At 32.5% G+C, this 21,207-nt stretch overlaps 1 protein-coding gene, 3 non-coding genes and 1 pseudogene across 4 annotated transcripts; all 5 read left to right on the top strand.

Annotated features, from left to right (window-relative positions):
- Positions 1-2,634: 2,634 nt before the first annotated feature.
- Positions 2,635-6,195, top strand: LOC132295804 (putative disease resistance protein RGA1). Its single transcript, XM_059794083.1, has one exon. The coding sequence runs from the start codon at positions 2,635-2,637 to the stop codon at positions 6,193-6,195; it is 3,561 nt and encodes a 1,186-aa protein (XP_059650066.1).
- Positions 6,196-11,907: 5,712 nt separating this feature from the next.
- On the top strand, positions 11,908-12,104 carry LOC132297618 (U2 spliceosomal RNA). Its single transcript, XR_009479319.1, has one exon. It is a non-coding gene; the product is annotated as a U2 spliceosomal RNA (small nuclear RNA).
- A 2,051-nt stretch (positions 12,105-14,155) lies between these two features.
- On the top strand, positions 14,156-14,352 carry LOC132297628 (U2 spliceosomal RNA). The gene has a single exon (XR_009479329.1). It is a non-coding gene; the product is annotated as a U2 spliceosomal RNA (small nuclear RNA).
- A 220-nt stretch (positions 14,353-14,572) lies between these two features.
- Positions 14,573-14,741, top strand: LOC132297644 (U2 spliceosomal RNA; annotated as a pseudogene).
- Positions 14,742-19,763: 5,022 nt separating this feature from the next.
- LOC132297630 (U2 spliceosomal RNA) lies at positions 19,764-19,955 on the top strand. The gene has a single exon (XR_009479331.1). It is a non-coding gene; the product is annotated as a U2 spliceosomal RNA (small nuclear RNA).
- Positions 19,956-21,207: the final 1,252 nt, after the last annotated feature.

Here is a 21,207-nt window from a genome sequence, read left to right on the forward strand (position 1 = left end):
TCTTTTATTATTATTATTATTAGTATGGTTACATAAAAAGTTGTTTGGTACAATCTTTATGAAGTATTGCATGGTTTATACAAATTAAATTTTATTTGTTGGTGCATTCTTTAAATGGTAAAAAATATATTAATGAGATGTGAATAATTAGTACTAAAAATATATATATTGATTCAGTATGAATAACGATTATTTATTTCTCAATTAAAGAAATGAAACAGGACAAAATTTTAACATCTCATCACCTTACCAGACTTTTGAGTGGCATGTGAGAAATTTTATCACAAAATAATATTTTCTCACTCCCATTTTAATTTTCTGCAATATCTCTACACCTCTTTCAAAAACATATATATATATATATCTACACCTCTTCCAAAAAAAAAAAAAAAACAATATATATATATATATATACTCTTTACCGTTGAGACTAAAATAAAAGGTTACTATGCATACACAAAAGAAATGGAAATGGATTGATTGTTCATGGAAGATTTGACTGCGCACACAACTCATGTACTTATGCGAGTGGAGGGATAGATATTTATTTTTTATTTAATTTTTGGAGACTTTTTAAGCATTTATACATCATATTTATAAATGACAAAAGAACAAAAATCTTGTAAAATTTTCATTTCTTGTTGGCAACTAGTTCCAACTTATATTTCGAAAAAACCTAGTTCCAACTTAACCTCACTGATGCGGATACATAGATAAATCAAAGTTTGTAATTGGAGAATGGATAATTTTTTTATTTGTTTTTGGGTAAAATATTATTTCTTATTTTAACAATGGACCATTGGACTGCATCCCCCAAATTGTCGGGCACATAACATAAGAAAAAAAAGTGAGAACCTATTATTTTATAAGTCTTTAAACTGCTTTTTCTTTTTCTTTTTTCTTTTTTTTTTTTCTTATATGGTTTTGTTTTGGTTGACTAATTCATATATGGCACAAGTGAACCAACTTAAAAGATTTTATGTAGCAATACAGGCTTATGTGAATAGAAAATAAAAAGGTTAGAATGGTTAGTGTAGAGCAACTGTATAATATATTCATATGTGAGTTGTCATACAATCACCCTAAACAAGTGTTCCATTAAGCTGCCCATAAATTGATCAGACAGTAAATTAGTGATATCTCCTTAATAAATAAAAAAACAAGACAAAACAAAACAAAACAAAAACAAAAACAGAAACAGTGTTCTTGGACGGGTTTTTCGGAGATATCCGATGTCCAATAAAATAGGAGCAGAAAAGACGACGTTCCTAGTGAATAAGAAACGGTATATTCTTATTCTACATGGGTATATTATCGTTTCTTCAACAATCCCTTAAGAGTATTTGCATTTGTCCCAAAACTTTCCAAAATTTCAACTTGTTCTCTGCTTTACACAGTTTCTGTTCATTGGTAGTCCTATCACTCAACATAACTGAATTGTCCTCATTTATTTGCTTTTGCCAATGTTTTTTCTGAACTTCTATATTAAAATGCTATAGAAAAAACGAAAACAAAAAAACCATGTTTTCCTCTCCCCATGGCCTATAGTTTTTGTTACTATAAACATCAGAACATGACTTCTGGCACACCCTGCATTAGTCATGCCATGTGAGCTACAACTCGTTGTTTGGAACCTTATTCACAAGATGTGATACAACAACCAATTACTTATTTGGGGTTAGCTACATGAATCCCGTGTTTCCATTCCACTCTATTTAAGGCCATAATCTTAGTCAATCCACGCGCTATGATAAGAATATACTGTTTCACAAGCTGTAATGATGAATAGGAGTACTAAAATTCTGAACTAGATTTAAAACTTTATTACTACAAAACTTAAAATTACCTCCCACATATCTTCACTATACATAATCCTACTGAGTTAGAGCTCATTGGTAGGAACCTTGTATCACTGTATACTTTGAAGTTAATGTTATCACTGTATACTTTGAAGTCCACAACCACCTAGCCTGTCTCCTCCTGCATCAGTAGAGGAAAATGAGGGAGGGGTCTAATTAACAAAACTCAAACGCAACCAGTTTAGCATGACTAATGCCCTTCCATAGTACTACACATTAAAATTCCATAGTGTAACATGCATCAGTTAATATCCAGGAAATCGAGAAAGCAAAAAAAGGAAGTGAAACACTAGAAGTAAGAGTTTACCTCATCAAATTCATCATGTTGATTTTCATGCCCACTCCTATTATATACAGCATGAAAAAATGCATACTCTAAATCGTCATTTTAGAGCCTGTGGTGGAATGTTATTATAGAACACATTGGTGGCTCTGGAATGATCAAGTCAAAACCATATCTAGACAACTGTAAATTTATTCATTCCACACACGGTAGTAGTGCAGGGTACACATGAGTTGAATATGAATAACACAGAGCCAAACAAAACTACAAAGATAGATGGAGATATATACATAAATAAAAACAAAAATAAAGGGGTAACAATGCAAAAACAACATATGTTGACTTTGTAGAAGAAACTCCATACGCTAACCAAGTTATGCCTGTCTTCCTTTCATATTTGTGATTTTAAACCTGTTGAACGTTCATGAAACTGAATTAATTGACTTACTACTCACCAAACTCTCTAACTTATCCCTGCAGTGCATATTAAAAATGGCAGACTTAATCCTAAGCCCACTTTTACAAGTACTCATTGATAAGTTAGCATCCCCATTCCTAGAAAAGCTTTGTGATCTCTACCATTTTAGGGAGAACATCGGAAGACTACAGGACTCATTACCGATGGTTCAAGCTTTCCTGGAAGATGCAGAGGACCGACAGGTGACGGAAAAAGCTGTCAAAGTTTGGCTGTTGAAGCTTAAAGATAAAGTTTGTGAGACTGAGGACTTGTTGGAAGTGATCACAGCAGAAATCACTCTGTGTGAGAGTCGCAGCAGCATCAGAACAAAGGTACACAAATTCCTGTTGCCCTTTGAACCATCAAGACGTTTTTTTGAATTTGCAAGTGAGCTTCAAAATAAGCTTAAACTGCTAGATAAGATTGCTAAGAAGGGACAAAGTTTTAATTTAAGAGAAGGGATTGTCAATAGGCAGACTGAGAACTTAGGTAGAAGGAGACCAACAGGTTCTTTTGTAATTAAATCAGAAGTTTATGGAAGAGAAAAGGATAAAGAAGAGATTTTGAAGCTTCTGTTACCTATCTGCAAAGAAAAACTCAAAGGGGATGTTTCAGTCATTCCAATAGTTGGGATTGGAGGCCTTGGTAAGACAACTCTAGCTCGATTGCTCTACAACGATGAGAAGGTGACCCAGTATTTTGATTTGAAAATATGGGTGTATGTGTCTGAAGATTTTGATCCAAGAAAGATCATTTTATCAATTGTAGAGTCTGCAACGAAAAAAAAATGCAAATTCTTGGAGATGGATCTACTTCAATCCCTACTGCAAGAATCATTATGTGGGAAGAGAGTTTTGCTTGTGTTGGATGATGTATGGAATGAAGATCAAGGAGAGTGGAATGAACTAGGTGATTTATTAAGAAGTTGCATGGAAGGAAGCAAAGTGATAGTCACTACGCGAAGTAAAAAGGTTGCATCAATTATGGGCACTACTTTCCCACACCGACTCAAGGGTTTGCATGAGGATGATTGTTGGCTTTTGTTCAAGAAACGTGCTTTTGGTCACGGAGAAGAAGAAGAGCATCCTGATCTGCTGCCAATTGGTAAAAAGATCATCAAGAAATGTGGAGGTGTGCCTTTAGCAGCACAAACTTTGGGAAGCCTATTGCGTTTCAAAAGGGAGATGAAAGACTGGTTGTTTGTACAGGAGAGTGAACTTTGGAACCATGAAGAATGCCAAACTGGCATTTTGCCAGCTCTAAGGTTGAGTTACATCTATTTGCCATCACATCTCAAGCGATGCTTTGTATATTGTTCATTATTTCCTAAAAATTATGAAATCAATAGGGAGAAGTTGATTCATCTGTGGATGGCTGCAGGCTTAATTCTATCATTTGGAGGAAGTAGGGTATTGGAGGACATTGGTGATGAGTATTTCAATGATTTTTTGTGTCTTTCTTTCTTTCAAGAAGTTGAGAAAAGTGAGGATGGTAGCATAAAAGTGTACCAAATGCATGATGTCATTCATGATCTTGCGCGATATGTTGCAGGAAATGAGTTTGTTATAATAGGTCATGGTCTTGCCCCGAGTAATCTTGCACAAACTCGTCACTCATCCATAGATTACAGTGTCTACCCATCTTCTTTTCCGCATGGCTTGTTTAAAGCAACACATCTACGAACTCTCCTATTCTTGTGTCCTGGAGACCACTTTGAAGAGCTTCCTTCTTCTCTGACTGCCATGTTTGTCTACTTGCGGGTTCTAGATTTAAGTCAATGTGGCATTAAAACAGTGCAGAAATCAATCAATGAATTGATGTGTTTGAGATATCTTGACCTTTCAAACTCCTCAATCCAAACTCTCCCCCATACTATATGCGACCTCTGTAATTTGCAGACACTGAACTTATCAGGTTGCAATAACCTTGTGGAGTTGCCCCTAGGGATGGGGAAGCTGATTAGCCTAAGACACCTTAATATAATGGGGTGTGAAAGATTGAGTCGTATGCCTTATGGGATTGGAAAGTTGGTTCACCTTCAGACGTTGCCGATATATGTTGTGGGCAAGGAGACTGGAGAAAGCATTGCAGAACTCAATTGTCTAAATGTAAGGGGTGATCTGAACATAAAATGCTTGGAGAATGTGAAAGATTCAGAAGAAGCAAAAGAAGCTAATTTGAGAGGAAAGAGATACCTTCACATGTTAGCATTACATTGGGGAAATAACGTCGAGGGTCACAACTTGAAAGCTGCAAACAGGACCACTTCACATGAGGTCAAAAATAATAAACATGCAGTCTCATCAGGATCATCACATGGGGAAAATAGCAATGCTAGGATGAGAGAAGTGGAAGAAATTCTCAGATGCCTTCAACCACACCCAAATCTTAAGAAACTTTTTATCAAAGGATATCCAGGAATCAAGTTTCCTTATTGGGTTCTTCCAAGTCTAGTTGTGGTTACATTGATCAACTGTAAAAGATGTGAAAGTTTGCCTACCCTTGGGCACCTTGCGTTCCTCAAGACTCTCTACCTGCAAGAAATGGATGGTGTTACACACATTGCAGAAGAGTTCTACTCTGGGGACACCGAGAAACCCTTCCCTTCTCTCAAAGAGCTAACACTCAAATATTTTCCTAACTTGGAAAAATGGTCCTGCATTGATGACAAACAAGCATTCCCTTGTCTGGAAAAGTTAATTGTAGACGCATGTCCTAAGCTGACAACTGCACCAGTCATTCCATCTCTTCAACATCTGGAGCTGCGTGATTGCCATCCAGAGATACTGAACTCCATAAAAAGTATAACCTATATTTCTGTCCTTGTTATTGACACATTTCCAGAGTTGCAACATCTACCAGGAGAATTTCTGGAAAACAATACGCGTCTTGAATATTTGGAGATCTGCTCCTGCCAAAACCTTCATGCACTGCCTTCAGAAATAGAGAACGCCATTGCTCTAAAGTCTTTGATTGTTAGTTGCTGTGAGGAGCTATCCAGTTTGCCACATGGACTGCAAAAGCTTAAAGGTTTGGAGTTACTGGATATTAATGGCTGCCACAAGATAAAGTTTTTGCCGGAGGATGGGATTGGAGGATTGAGGTCCCTCCAAACTTTGTCCATTGAGAACTGTAACAAACTGATTTCTTTATCTAGCGGACTCCGGCATCTCACAGCCCTTCAGCAGTTGACCATTATGAGTTGCCCCGAATTGGATTCATTGCCACATGGTTTGCAAAATCTCTCGGCACTTCGGAGCCTTAGCATTGTATCCTGTCCTGAGTTGTCTTCTCTGCCAGAAAGTCTACAATATGTCACAAAACTGCAAACTTTGGTAATTCATAGCTGTCCTGGCCTCACAGTTTTGCCAGATTGGATTGCAAACTTTTCTTCACTTAGGTCATTGGCAATTACAAATTGCCATTATCTGATATCATTACCAGAAGGACTGCAACACCTTGGTACGCTTCAGCACCTATCAGTTCAAGATTGTCCAGGTATTGAACGACGGTACAAGCAGATGGGAGGCAAGGAGTGGCATAAAATAGCTCATATCCCGCATCTCTACATTGGGACACCAGAATTTGGAAAATAACTCAAAGCAAGCAGCTTCTACAATTGCAGGTTAAATTAGACACTTCCTTCATTTGTTATTCTTGCCATGCAACTTCCACTCTTATTTTGATTAGATAATATCATTGTAGCATTAATTTATGCAGACTTTCCTTAACATTGTGCTGCACAACCACATCTCTTAAGTCATTCTCAATGGCATATGACATATCGTATTTAAAAGGATATATTATTATCTAATTCTGGAGTCAGTCCTATTTTCAACAAATCCAAAGATTTGTCATGTAAAATCTAGCATAAATGCATAATGCAGATCACCAGAATAATGAACAAAATCGGGGATGTAAGCTATTTAAACCTTAATTGACATTATCTTAAATGAGTTCCGAAAACTAATAAAATGATATATATTCTTGCAAAATACATTTGGATGTGTTCCAATAGTTATTGTGAGAGCTTGATACGTATATTTGGAGATATCTCTCTATATATATATTCCGTGACAACTTGAGCTGTTGTCAGATGACCTTGTTAGGGAAGTGTCTAGCTATTATCTTCCTTCATCTTGGGTTGAATATTGTAGCACCCAACCAGTTTATTTCTTCAAAACTTATTATTCAGTATCTGCATTTCTGATGCACATATGCATTAATATATTTCTGGCATTGGCAAGGTAATTTTGCTCCTTGAGTAACGCAAAAAAGTTACACACTTTTTCTTGAACATCTGCAGAACTCTTTTCTTTCACAAGGTACTCTCTCCCTCTGAAATTGTATCCTCTTTTATCTATATTCTACACATACATAAATATATGCATATCTAATGTTCATCCATGCATTGTGGATGCGTGCAGAGGACAGAACATATGTTCTTGGGACATATATATATTATATCTAATAATCATGTGTTTAATTTGAGAACTTTTGTGCTTATGTCTGAATTGCCAATTTTTCAGCCAGCCTTTGGGCAATGGTTAATTCATATAGTTTCCCAGATAATTCAGCAGCATTTTGACCAGATTTCTACAGTACTCTGCAGCCTTTGGCCAATGGTCAATTCATGTAATTTCACAGATGAGTCAGCAACATTTAGACCAAATTCCTACAATACTGTTTCGAAGTTTTAGCTCAACTAATTAGAAAATGATCACATAAGAAAATTTATTTTTCTGCAGCTACAATGTGCAAATTTGGGTTCAACTTCATTTTACTGCCTTCTTACCTCTATTAATTTAGTAGTCTGTTCGTATCTGAAGTATGTTGAATCTTTTGTGAGACCTCACTGGGTCTTTTAGGTACAAAAATCAGTTATTTCCTTTACTTAATTCTGATCTACTCTATTCCGTTCAGAAATTGATTCAAACTCGTTTAATTGGTAATGTTTTTGTACGACAAATTTCTGCTATAGCTTGTTAGGTTCTGAACAAAGGAACCTACTCTGTGCTTGAAATAAATTAAGTATAAGCATATTATAAAGCTACTCATTCTGGTTTGTATGTGTGACAATTCACAAGGTGTTCTTAAGTAGTTCGGTTGTAGACGTTTTAAAATTTTATTATGTGAACTATATTCAGTTAGTTTTCTTCTACCATTACGAACAATAAAATATTTGTATCTAATTTTCTGCATCTGTTTTTGGCAGGGTCCTAAGGTTTGGCATTGGGCTTGCAGGAGAGGTTCCCACACCTAAGGATGATGCTACCTCGTCTGCCGAATCTTATTAGGTTGATGGAAGAAAATAAATGTCGTGTGCCAATTAATCGGAAGCTAAGTTAGGGTACATTATTTTGGCAGAATATAATATTGTATTTGACCAGAAACATATATTCTCTTGATGATTTCAAAAAAGACGTTGATTTACAAGTTTCAACTATGTTATACAAAACAACTGATTCATTTCTGATCATCGGAAGTATCATAACTAACTACGTGTTGTGTTTTATGGCACTTTGTTAGGATTAAATTCATAGGAAGCATCTTAAAACCTCAAAGTTTTGCAAACCCTAACATTACCACTATATTCATAAAATTATGGAGTTATAAGAGTATAACTATTAATGAGACCAATTAACTGTAGTGATAAAACATAACTCATGTAATTGTATCAAAACTATCTCCAATTCACTGCTAAAAAGTGCAATTATTACCAAACCACTCAACCATATTTGTGAGAAAGACAAATCGGAACCACTTCAAATTAAGAAATACAATAGGAACACCCATATTTGAAAAACACAAGTGAAGATGCAATGAGTAAGTGACTAAAATGGGTGTTTAGGTTTAATATCATTCTCAGCTGTGAACAGAATTTTCAATAGGCGATGACGATGGAAAGCCTTAACTTACTAATAATTGAAGATTATTCAGGCAATTCCACAAGCCAGAAGCAAGTTGAAGGGCTCAGAAGCTGAGATATATCATTAATTTGAAGCCACGGCCATGAAAAAGTGCTCTTCAGCCAAGACACTAACCACAACTCATCCGCTGGTTCTTCAAACCTGTATGTGAGGTGAGGTTGGAGGTGAGGTTGGTGCTTTGTTTAGGCAAGTCCCACATCGAATAGGAACAAAAGTGGGATAGAGAGGTAAAACCTTGTACTTAAGCGCAATTCCGAAACTACCCTTGGTACAGAAGGAATATATATGGATTTATTACATGTAATTTGTTGAAGTTTTTGGTCTTACACGTCATACATCATTTACAATTGCGAAATTAGACAGAAAACACAATAAAGTGATTCAAAATATTATAAATTTGTTACAGATAATTTGTTAGAGTTTTTTTTTTTTTTTATATCAAATTAATAATTCAGGTTTTTTTTTTTTTTTTTCAAAATCTTGATATTTGGAGAAATATTTTTCCAATTTACCAATAGTTTTTTAACTATTTCTTCCTTGATTAGACGTGGAATTTAAAAAAAGCTGAAAAAAGAAAAGAAAGATAGAGGCATAAAAACATATGAAAAAATCTTTGTGGAATTTTTTTGAAGGGTGTTCTGGCCAAGATAGAGGTGAGAATGGAAATGTGGTAAGTGATTTGTCCTTCATAACAACGAATAATTTTGTTTAAATGTATGTTAGTTGAAAAACATTGACTTATTTAATTTTTATTATTTAAAATTTTAATTTTTTAAGAATTTTGGATGTTATTATGAATTATGATACTATCATTTCTGCTGAACTCACAATTAATCCGTCTTGGTACTTTAAAATTTATATTTTGTGCAAAATTGAGTATTTTTTGGTTTCTATTTATACTTTTAAGAATTTATGCAAATACACCTTGTGAAAAAGAAATGGCAGTAGATCTCCTGTTTCATTCTTTAAATTCATCTGTTGTCTAATATATATCATCTCATTTTTTTCAAATACAAACCTTGATTTTCTTAATTTGCAAAATAGTAAAACATATATTTTGGAAGTTAAAATAAAATTATTAATAAATATTTTTAAAATACTATAAGTATATATATATATAATTGTATGAGTTTGGAAAATATATAAATTCTTCGACAGAGTAACGCCTTTGAGATAGCTGGAGTAACGAACTCTCTATATTTAATCACTATGTATTAAATGATTTATTTGATTAACTATTTGTATCTAAAAAAGTTTAATGGAGAGTATTTTGGCAAAAATAGAGGTGAGAATGAAGATGTGGTAAATGATAACAAAAAGGAAGAACCAATTTTGTCCACTATAACATAGAAAACTAATTTTGTCTAGAGATGCAAAATGTGCCAAATCCAGAGAACTAATTTTGTCTAGAGATACTAATGTGGATATCTCAGTTGAAGAACATTGACCTATTTAATTTTTAATCTAAAAGAATATTGGATGTTATTATGAATTATGATACTATAATTTCTACCGAACTCACAAATAATTCATCTTGGTACTTCAAAACTTTTATTTTGTGAAAGACTAATAAGTATTTATTTGTTTCTAATTATTCTTTTAAGATTTTTTTGGGCATGAATAATGGAAAGGATATGTCTGTCAGTTTCAATATTTGTTTAACCTCATTTGTTGTTATATATATCATCTCATTTTTTTAAAACAATATTTGTAAAATAGTTAAAACATAAATTTGGAAGGTAAAAAAAAGTAAATTTTTTTTTTTTTAAATACTATATGTATATATATAATTGTATAATTTTGTAAAATATATGGTTTCTCTAAACATAGTAATGATATTAACATAGGTACCTCATGACAATAATTACGAAAAATTGATCCCAATAATAATAACAAATTTTTAATTTGCATGAATGGGTGAAGGCAATATCCAACAATTCATATGGATAGAATGAAAAACATTAATTGAAAATTGTTTTCATTTCTAATGGTATAATTCCATATAGTGTTTTCACTTTTCGCTTACAACTTTTCTCTCCCTTTATATGTTTTTTTCTCTCACATCATAATTTTTTCCAATACCTCATATAAATGATATCAACAATATATATACATTCTTTCATAATTATAATATTTTTGAGTTCTCCAATACCTCATATAAATAATATCAACAATATATAATATTCTTTTTTAAATGTGTTGGTGATGGTAGTTGAATAAGTTATTTTTTTATTTTTTTTATATATAAATAATAATAATAATAATTTAAAATAAATTTCATGTTTCAGAGTTCCATCAAGTAATCCTTCCTGTTGTATGTCTTCTTGATGTAAGTTTGGAGTATATTTTACAATAAAATAAATATTTCATTTATTATTTAAACAAGGGAAAAAATGTTATTATATTATTTTTATTTAAAATCCCATTTTATATCCAATTTGTTCCAAACATATAAATAAAATTTTATTTTAATTTCAATTCCTATTCCAATTCAGATTCCTTTTCCAAATTCTAAAATAATTGATTCCAAACAAAGCGTAAAGGAAAAAGGAACAATAAGTCATATCTTATAATATATATAATAATTTTGAAACTCGTTAGATAGATGAAAAATATAATCAATCATTACCGGGATAAACTTAAAATTGTGGAGTTATAAAACTATTAACTATTAATGAGACGAATTTAATGTAGTGATAAAACACAACTCAAGTAAATTGCAGCAAAGCAATCTCCAATTTACTGCTAAAAAGTGCAAATGTTACTAACCAGAATATGTGATCAAAGAACTAGTTTTAAATTAACAAATACAAGAGGGACATCCATATTCCATACAGAAAAACACAACTCAAGATGCAATGGACTCTGTAAGAGTAAATAACCAAATTGGGTCTTTAAGGTTAATATCATTCCCAGCCGTGAGTCATCAAAAGTAAGTACTCTATTGGAATTTAGAGAAAGATGAAGTAGCTTGCATTATATATATATATATATAAACACAAATTTTAAGTACATATATGAAAATAAATTTCAATGCTTACTGAAACTTGAAAATTATTTAAGTCACACAATTATTTTAAATGGGTGTCGCTTTCACGCTCCTAGCATGCTCCTGCTTTCACATTCCGTGCATGTTCTCGATCCTATTCCCACTATTTGTGATTTTGTCGTTTTCATGCTTCCGCTCTCGAATTTGTTCTCGCTTTATGTGACTTTGATCATAAGCAAGTTAAGGAGCTCATAGGTGATATATCATGAAAGCCATGACCATGAAGAACAGTCAAGAGAAGTGCTTTAGCTAAGTCCCACATCGGTAAAGAGAGAAAAGTGGGGAGAGAGAGTTGGTTATAAAAAGAGAGGCTGGTGAATAAACAATTCATACCTTTCTCGGCCTTTTGGCTAAGATCAAGTGTAGTATCTGTTCTTATCAGTTTAATATCTGATACGTGGGCCAATGGCCCACCCGGTATTAAATTAATTTTTTTTAGGGGGAGGGGCTACCGCAGTAGCTTGCTATTGGGCCTCTTGTGTGTTGCCTTGGTGTTGCACTATAACCTGGGCTTGGCACACCCCACCAATTCTCAGTTAAAATTTTATATATATATATATATATATATACATAAAATTTATGAATTAAGCTTTGGGATTTATGAATTAGTACATTCTTTAAATGATTAAAGTTTTAATTCATATATATCTTGGGCTTGTTCTTTGGGCTTTCTAGCCAGAACAGTTTTGTTTGGCCATAATGCCTCTTCCCACTCATTGTTGATCATGTACCATTTTACCTCTATATTTATAGATTGGTTAACCCTTAAAGAGTCACTTCTAGAATCAATACTCGTTTTATTTTGCAATATGTTTTTTGCTAATATTTTTAATTTTAATTTCATTTATTTTTTTTTTCCCATTTTTTGTTGTTATCCCCTGTTATTTGAAATTGGGACATAGTTTTACTTTTCTTATTCGGTGAATTTGTGCTCAAATGGTACTAGTTTTGATTGTTTTTCTAACTTGTTCATCATTTTTGTTTGGACCATAACTCGACATAACCAAGTTCATTGCCATTTCAGCTGAGATCAAAATGCTTCTATAAGAATGATTCAAGTTTATTAAAAAGCCAATCTTTATTTGGAGAAACCTAGACCCGCAAACATCTATGATTTGTTTATGTATTTAGAATTTCTGAGCTTTATATTGATCTTTGTAGAAAAGTTGTTAAAACAAGAGCTAGAATTATCTTTTTAACATAAGTGAGAACCGGAGGTATAATTTATGAGCTACACTTTACCCTGGTTAGAGAACGCTTAATGTGACATTATATTAGCGCTCCTGCGGCCCCTAGCTATGGACACTAAGTCACTTTGATGAGAATACATATATCTTTCACTTTGGTTAGAACACCTCATATAATTTTTCAGCCTTCAATCAAAACACTTCACGGGTGATATGTGATGTATCTATACGAATCACTAATCAGTTCACTTTACATAATATGTGAAGTGTTAGCCCTCGATCAAAACATTTCACATGACATCCTCGATCATAAAACTTCACATGATGTCCCTCGATCAGAAGATTTCATGTGATATGTGATATAATAGTACCAGAATACCTCTCGATCAAAACACTGTAGGAATCAATCAAACCTCGATCAAAACAATTCAAGAATCAATCAGATCTCGATCAGAACGCTTTACGTGATTATGTTCACTTTGGTTAGAACATTTTTATGAGAGTTTCTATTCAATTTTATTTGAGTATTAGCCGTTTATGACAACCAAACATTCTTTAAACAAATGAAACATATAATTTTGACAACTTTTGGTTTGAATTTTGAAATGATTATTTAATTATTTATTTATTTTTTATTATTATTTTTTGTTTGTAAAAATATAAGCAAATTTTTTTTGAGCTCTAAACAAGTTTTTAAGACAAGATGTTCAAAATAACAAATCAAAAAAAGTCAAAACAAACCTCAGTCCCAAACTTACACAAAATAACACTAGAGTATTTCAAATTATTTATTTAAGTAAATAACTATATATAGTATTTGTTTTTTCTATTTTTTAATGTTGATTTTCAGCACTTTTACTTTTACTTTTACTTCCATACACGCAAACCATCTTTGACAAAAATATTCAAACATGTTCTTCAATTCAGTGCGTGTGTGTGTGTGTGAGAGAGAGAGAGAGAGAGAGAGGACCAGACGCCTTTTTTTTTTGAAAAGTAAATTTAAATATAATAAAGAGGGAGCCTAAACAGCACATAGCAATATTACATTAGGAAGCCCAGGCTTCAAGTAAGCCAGGCCATGAGAGAATAAAGTTTGAACAAAGTAGCCAAGCCCAAAGACCCCAGCCCAAGAAGCTAACAGAAAAGGAAACCGTGAATGGCTTGAACAAATCCGGTATCAACATGGTGAAAATCCACCACTAGTGTGTCACTGATCAATGGTCTGGTGGTTCCCGAGGTGGGACTCAATAGGTGATAGATATATCATGAAAGCCATGACCAGGAAAAACAACCAAGAGAAATGTTTTAGCTAAGTCCCACATCGGTAAAGAGAGAAAAGTGAGAGAGAGAGAGTTGGTTATAAAAAGAGAGGCTGGTGAGTGGACAATTCATACCTTTCTCAGCATTTTGGCTAAGATCAAGTGTAGTATCTGTTCTTATCAGTTTAATATATGATACGTGAGCCAATGGCCCACCCGGTATTAAATTAATTTTTTTTAGGGGGAGGGGCCACCACAGTAGCTTGCTATTGGGCCTCTTGCGTGTTGCCTTGGCGTTGCACTATAACTTGGGCCTGGCACACCCCACCAAATCTCAAGTTAAAATTTTATATTCTATACATACATAAAATTTATGAATTAATACATTTGTAAAATGATTAAAGATTAATTCATATATATCTTGTGCTCTGCTTTTACATATATATCATGAAAGCCACTACCATGAAGAATAACCAAGAAAAGTGCTTTAGCAAAATCCCACATCGGTTAAGAGAGAAAAGTTGGGGGAGAGAGTTTGTTATAAAAAGAGAGGTTGGGATCAAGTGTAGTATATGTTCTTATCAGTTTAATATCTGATATGTGGGCCAACGGCTCACCTGGTATTAAATTAATTTTTTTAGGGGAGGAGCCATCACAGTAGCCAAATCTCAGTCAAAATTTAAATTTTACGTTCTCGGATTTTATGAATTAAGCTTTTGGAACTTGGATTTTATGAATTATGCATTCGTAAATTGATTCAAGACAAATATGATATATATAATATAAGGTGGTCTACAAACTCACTAAAACACTTAACGTTAATATTCTGTTAGAACTTTGGGCTTGTTTTTGGGTTATGCTTAGGTCCAGATAGGGACATGTCTGTTATCCAAGTTTATTTTGTTTGGGCTTCTAGCCAGAACAGTTTTGTTCGGCCATAATGCCTCTTCCCACTCATTGTTGATCATGTACCATTTTACCTCTATATTTATAAATTGCTTAATCCTTTTTTTAAAAAAATTGTATCAGCCCTGGATTATATAGCACTTAACGCAATGTTGTTTACTGCTGGTAGTATTTCAGGTGCTTAATCCATACTTGGCGATGACACTTCAAACGAATTAAACGCGTTAAGTGTTTCTGCTTCCGAAAAAAAATTCAAGACTTCTACTGCATACCACTCAATTCTCGAATCAATACTCATTTTATTTCACAATTTGTTTTCTGCTAATATTTTTATATTTTTATTTTTTTTCCATTTTGTGTTGTTCATCCCCTGTTGTTTGAAATTGGGGCATAGTTTTACTTTTCTTCTTAGGTGAATTTGTGCTTAAATGGTACTAGTTTTGATTGTTTTTCTAACTTGTTCATCATTTTTGTTTGGGCCATAACTCATAAGACATAACCAAGTTCATTCCCATTTTAAGATTGCATAATGAGGAGTACTTGAGCTGAGATCAAAATGCTTCTATAAGAATGATTCATGTTTATTAAAAAATCAATCTTTATTTGGGGAAACCTAGACCCGCAGACATCCATGATTTGTTTATGTATGAAAAGTTGTTAAAACAGGAACTAGAATTATGTTTTTAACATTTCTATTCACATAAGTGAGAATCGAATGTATAATTTATGAGCGACGCTTTACTCTGGTTAGACAACACTTAATGTGATATTATATCAACACTCTTGCGGCCTCTAACTATGGCCACTAGGTCACTTTGATGAGACTTCACATGATGCTTCTCGGTCAAAAGATTTCACGTGGTATGTGATATATCAGTATCAAAATACTTAAGAAATCAATGAGACCTCAATTAGAAGACTTCAAGAATCAATTAGAACTCGATCAAAACACTTCACGTGATTATGAAAGTTTTTATTCAATTTGATTTGAGTAGGAATAGTTTATAATAACCAAACAAATTTAAACAAATCAAAAGTATAATTTTGACAACTTTTGATTTGAATTTTGAAAATATTATTTAATTAATATTTTTTGTAATAATATAAGCAAAATTTTTTTGAGCTCTAAACAAGTTTTTAACACAAGATATTCAAACGAACAATTAAAAAAACGTCAAACCAAACTTCAGTCCCAAACTTACACAAAATAACACTAGAGTATTTCAAATTATTTATTTAAGTAAATAGTTTTTTCTATTTTTTAAGAAATAGAACAGGAACACCCATATTTGAAAAACACAAGTGAAAATGCAATGAGTAAGTGACTAGAATGGGTCTTTAGATTTAATATCATTCTCAGCTGTGAATCATCAAAAGAAATATAATGTTCATGTATATGTATGCACAGAATTTGCAATAGGCGATGACGATGGAAAGCCTTAACTTACTAATAATTGAAGATTATTCAGGCAATTCCACAAGCCAGAAGCAAGTTGAAGGGCTCAGAAGGTGAGATATATCTTTAATTTGAAGCCACGGCCATGAAAAGTGCTCTTCAGCCAAGACAACCCTGTATGTGAGGTTGCTGCTTTGTTTAGCCAAGTCCCCCATCGAATAAGAGAGAAAAGTGGGATAGAGATGTAAAAACTTGTATGTACTCTAATGGGCTTATCATACATTCTTTGCAATTGCGAAATTAAACCGAAAAGACGCTAAAGCGATCAAACACATACCAACCGAATATTAAAAAAATATCAAAATATTTTTCTAAAAATTCAAGTGTACATTATTTATCAGATTCCACGCTATCCAAAATGTTATGAGCTTGTTACAAGTAATTCGTTAGAGTTTTTTATTTTTATTTATTTTTATCAAATTAATTATTTAGGTTTTTTCTCTTTCAAAATCTTGATATTTGGAGAAATATTTTTTCAATTTACCTATAATTTTTAACTATTTCTTCCTTGGTTAGATGTGGTATTTAAAAAACTTTGAAAAAAGAAAAGAAAAATAGAGGCAAAAAAAACATATGAAAAATCTTTGTGAAAGTTTTGTGAAGAGTGTAATTTTAAAAGAATTTAGGATGTTATTATGAATTATGATACAATCATTTCTGCTGAACTCACAATTAATCCGTCTTGGTATTTTAAAATTTCTATTTTGTGCAAAATTGAGTATTTATTTGTTTCTAATTATACTTTTAAGAATTTATGCAAATACACCTTGTGAAAAAGAAATGGCAGTAGATCTCCTGTTTCATTCTTTAACTTCATCCGTTGTCTAAGATATATCATCTCATTTTTTGTCAAATACAAACCTTGATTTTCTTAATTTGCAAAATAGTAAAACATATATTTTGGAAGTTAAAATAAAATTATTAATAAATATTTTTAAAATACTAATAGTATATATATATAATTGTATGAGTTTGCGAAATATATAAATTCTTCAGCAGAGCATAATTAACTATTTGAGATGGATGGAGTCACAAATTCTCTATATTTAATATTTAATCAGTATGTATTAAATGATTTATTTGATCTTTTACATACAAACAATTAATGCATAATTAACCATTTGTATCTAAAAAAGTTTAAAGGAGAGTATTTTGGCAAAAATAGAGGTGAGAATGAAGATGTGGTAAATGATAACAAAAAGGAAGAACCAATTTTGTCCACTATAACATAGAAAACTAATTTTGTCTAGAGATGCAAAATGTGCCAAATCCAGAGAACTAATTTTGTCCAGAGATGCAAAATATGCCAAATCCAGAGAACTAATTTTGCCTAGAGATACTAATGTGGATATCTCAGTTGAAGAACATTGACCTATTTAATTTTTAATTTTAAAGAATTTTGGATTTTATTATGAATTATGATATTTTTAAAATACTATATGTATATATATAATCGTATCATTTTGTAAAATATATGATTTCTCCAACAAAGTAATGATATTAAGATAGGTACCTCATCACAATAATTACGAAAATTTGATCCCAACAATTTATAATTTGCATGGGTGGAGAAGATAATGTTCATAAGATGTAAACAACACTCAAATTCTTTATGAGCAAACCATCACGAGGTTGCGCCACACTACAATTAGTATGGATAGAATGAAAAACACTCATTGAAAATTGTTTTCATCTCTGATGGCACAATTCAATATAGTGTTTTCGCTTACAACTTTTCTCTCCCTTAATATTTTTTCTCCCTCACAGCATAATTTTCTCCAATACCTCATATAAATAATATCAACAATATATATGCATTCTTTCATAATTATAATATTTTTGGGTTCTCTGTACTAAAATAAAATAAACCTATGTTATGCATATACCCAACATAAATGGAAATAGAATGACTGATCAAGTGATCACATAATATTTGGCTGCACAGATAACTCATGTTCTTGTGTAAGTAGAGGGGGCATCAGACGGTTATTTTTATTTTTATTTTTTGGAACTATGTGATAAACTTAAAGGAAAAAGGTACAATAAGTCGTATCTTATAATTTTTTTTTTTATTTCAAGTTTCGTAACTTCACTAATGCGGATACATAGATAAATCAAAGTTTGTAACTGGTGTTTTCTTTTTTTTTTTCTTTTTTTTTTTTTTAAAGTTGAAGATATTTGCTCCTTCTATTAAATTTTTTTTTTTGATCTTTCACCTTCTTTCTTATTAACAATTTTGACTGCATCTCCACCATTTAAAAAAAAAAAAAAATTGACTGCATCTCCCCCAAATTGTTGACACATAAGAGCATTTTCTGCTTTTTAGTGTCAAATTGGAAATGACAAGGCAACAAACAGTATTTGAGTATAAATAAATCACATTTCCAAAAAATTGTCGGTTGAAAAATTCGTTAAACTCTCTCTCCAAAAAAAAAAATGAGACGGATAAACATAAAATAGATGAAAAATATAATCAATCATTACCATGATAAACATAAAATTGTGGAGTTATAAAACTATTAACTATTAATGAGACGGATTGAATGTAGTGATAAAACACAACTAATGTAAATCGCAGCAAAGCAATCTCCAATTTACTGCTAAAAAGTGCAAATGTTACCAACCAGAATATGTGATCAAAGAACGAATTAATTCTAAATTAACAAATACAAGAGGGACATTCATATTCCATAAAAGAAACACAACGCAAGACGCAATGGACTCTGTAAGAGTAGGTGACCAAATTGGGTCTTTTAAGGTTAATATTATTCTCAGTTGTGAATCATCAAAAGGAATTACTCTATTGAAATTTAGAGAGAGATGAAGTAGCTTGCATTACATATGTAAATAGCAAGTCCTATGAAATAAACTCACACAATCCCATGATTTAAGAAAACCAAGAAACCAGAGACCATTCCTGGGATCCCATGGCTGAAGAATATCGAAAGCTTGTAACTTAGTCCAGAGTACACCGAAAACATCCGGCATGCTTGTGTTTGACATAATACCACCAAACCAAATTGGAAGAAACCATAGAGGAACAAATTCAAGAATAGATCCACTCTCTAGCCATGACGTCCTGACAAACGCGAGAAAACTCTGCACTCGCAGAGAAGCTTCTACATAGGAGGAAACCAATTGTGAAATCCAAGAAAAATATTTCTTGGTCTGGATTGTACCACCGTCATGGATGCTTATACTTCTATAGTTTTTAAAAGTTAGAAGCAAGGGGCTCAATAGGTGTAGATATATCATGAAAGCCATGACCATGAAGAACAAATAAGAGAAGTGCTTTAGCAAAGTCCCACATTGGTTAAGAGAGAAAAGTGGAGAGAGAGAGTTGGTTATAAAACGAAAGGCTGATGAAAGAACAATTCATACCTTTCTCGGCCTTTTGGCTAAGATCAAGCGTAGTATCTGTTATTATCAGTTTAATATCTGATATGTGGGCCAATGGCCCACTTGGTATTAAATTAACTTTTTTTTGGGGAGAGTCTGCCACAGTAGCTTACTGGGCCTCTTGTGGGTCACCTTGGCGTTGCACTATAGCCCACCAAATCTCATTTGGAATTTTATACAGTCTTGGATTGGATGATTTTATGAATTAAGCTTTGAAGCTCGGATCTTCTATTTATATATATATAATAATATATATATACTCATTGCACAACTTTTTTTATTGCTTCATATGGGCTTGTTGAAATTGACAGAACAGCTTTGTTTAGCCATAATGTCTCTTCCCACGGGTCTATCCCAAATAAAGATTGGTATTTTAAAAAACATGAATCTTTGATCTCGAGTTCCAATTTCAAATAACAGGGGATAATAACAAAAAAATAGAAAATTTTTAAAAAATGAAATTGAAATTAAAATTAAAAATATTAGAAGAAAACATATTGGGAAATAAAATGAAATTGACTCACTGTGAACTGAAGAATCTAAAGCAGAACGTGGTCTCTGGGAAACACTTTCAACCTTCAAGGGCTTGTTGCACATTCGAATACCAGAAGGATGAAAAGAGGAGTTGAAGAATAGGAAATTGCAACGAAGGAGTGTTGTAGAATCCATCTTCATCTTCATCTTCATCTTCATCTTGAACTATGCGAAAGAGGTCGCAAAGAGAATGGCGACCGCCATTGGAATTGCATAGTGCCATAGTCGTCTTTCATATTCCCATTGTCACAAAGTGTTCTAATCAAGTGAATAACCTCGTTTGAAGTGTCACAACCAAGTATAGATTAAGCACCTGAAATAGTAACAAAAGTAAACAACATTGCATTAAGTGCTGTACTTTACCCTGGTTAGAGAACACTTTACCTTAATTATATTCACTTTGATCAGAACATTTTATGAGAGTTTTTATTCAATTTTATTTGAGTATTAAGTAGTTTATGATAATCGTAAATCAAACATATAATTTTGACAAATTTTGGTTTGAATTTTGAAATTATTATTTAATTAATTAATTTTTAATAATATAAGCAATTTTTAAGTATATAATGTTGAAATTTAGAGAGAGATGAGATAGCTCGCATCACACACACACATATATATATAAACACAATTTTTAAGTACATGTATGAACATAAATTTCAACAGGGTATGACGATAGTAAGTGTTAACTTGCTAAAACTTAAGGATTATTCAACCAATTTCAAAAGTCAGAAGTTAAGTCACACAATTCTTATAAACAGGTGTCACTCTTACGCTCTGAGCGTGCTCCCACTTTCACGTTTTGCTCTAGCTCCTATTCCCACTATTTGTGATTTAATTTTGTTTCTTTCACGCTCCCGCTCTTGAATTCACTCTTGCTCCCGCTTT

The sequence above is a fragment of the Cornus florida genome, unplaced genomic scaffold (genome assembly GCF_030987335.1).
Source record: "Cornus florida cultivar Cherokee Brave unplaced genomic scaffold, ASM3098733v1 CherokeeBrave_3.0.0_Hap2_Chr02, whole genome shotgun sequence".
Taxonomy (NCBI): Eukaryota; Viridiplantae; Streptophyta; class Magnoliopsida; order Cornales; family Cornaceae; genus Cornus; species Cornus florida.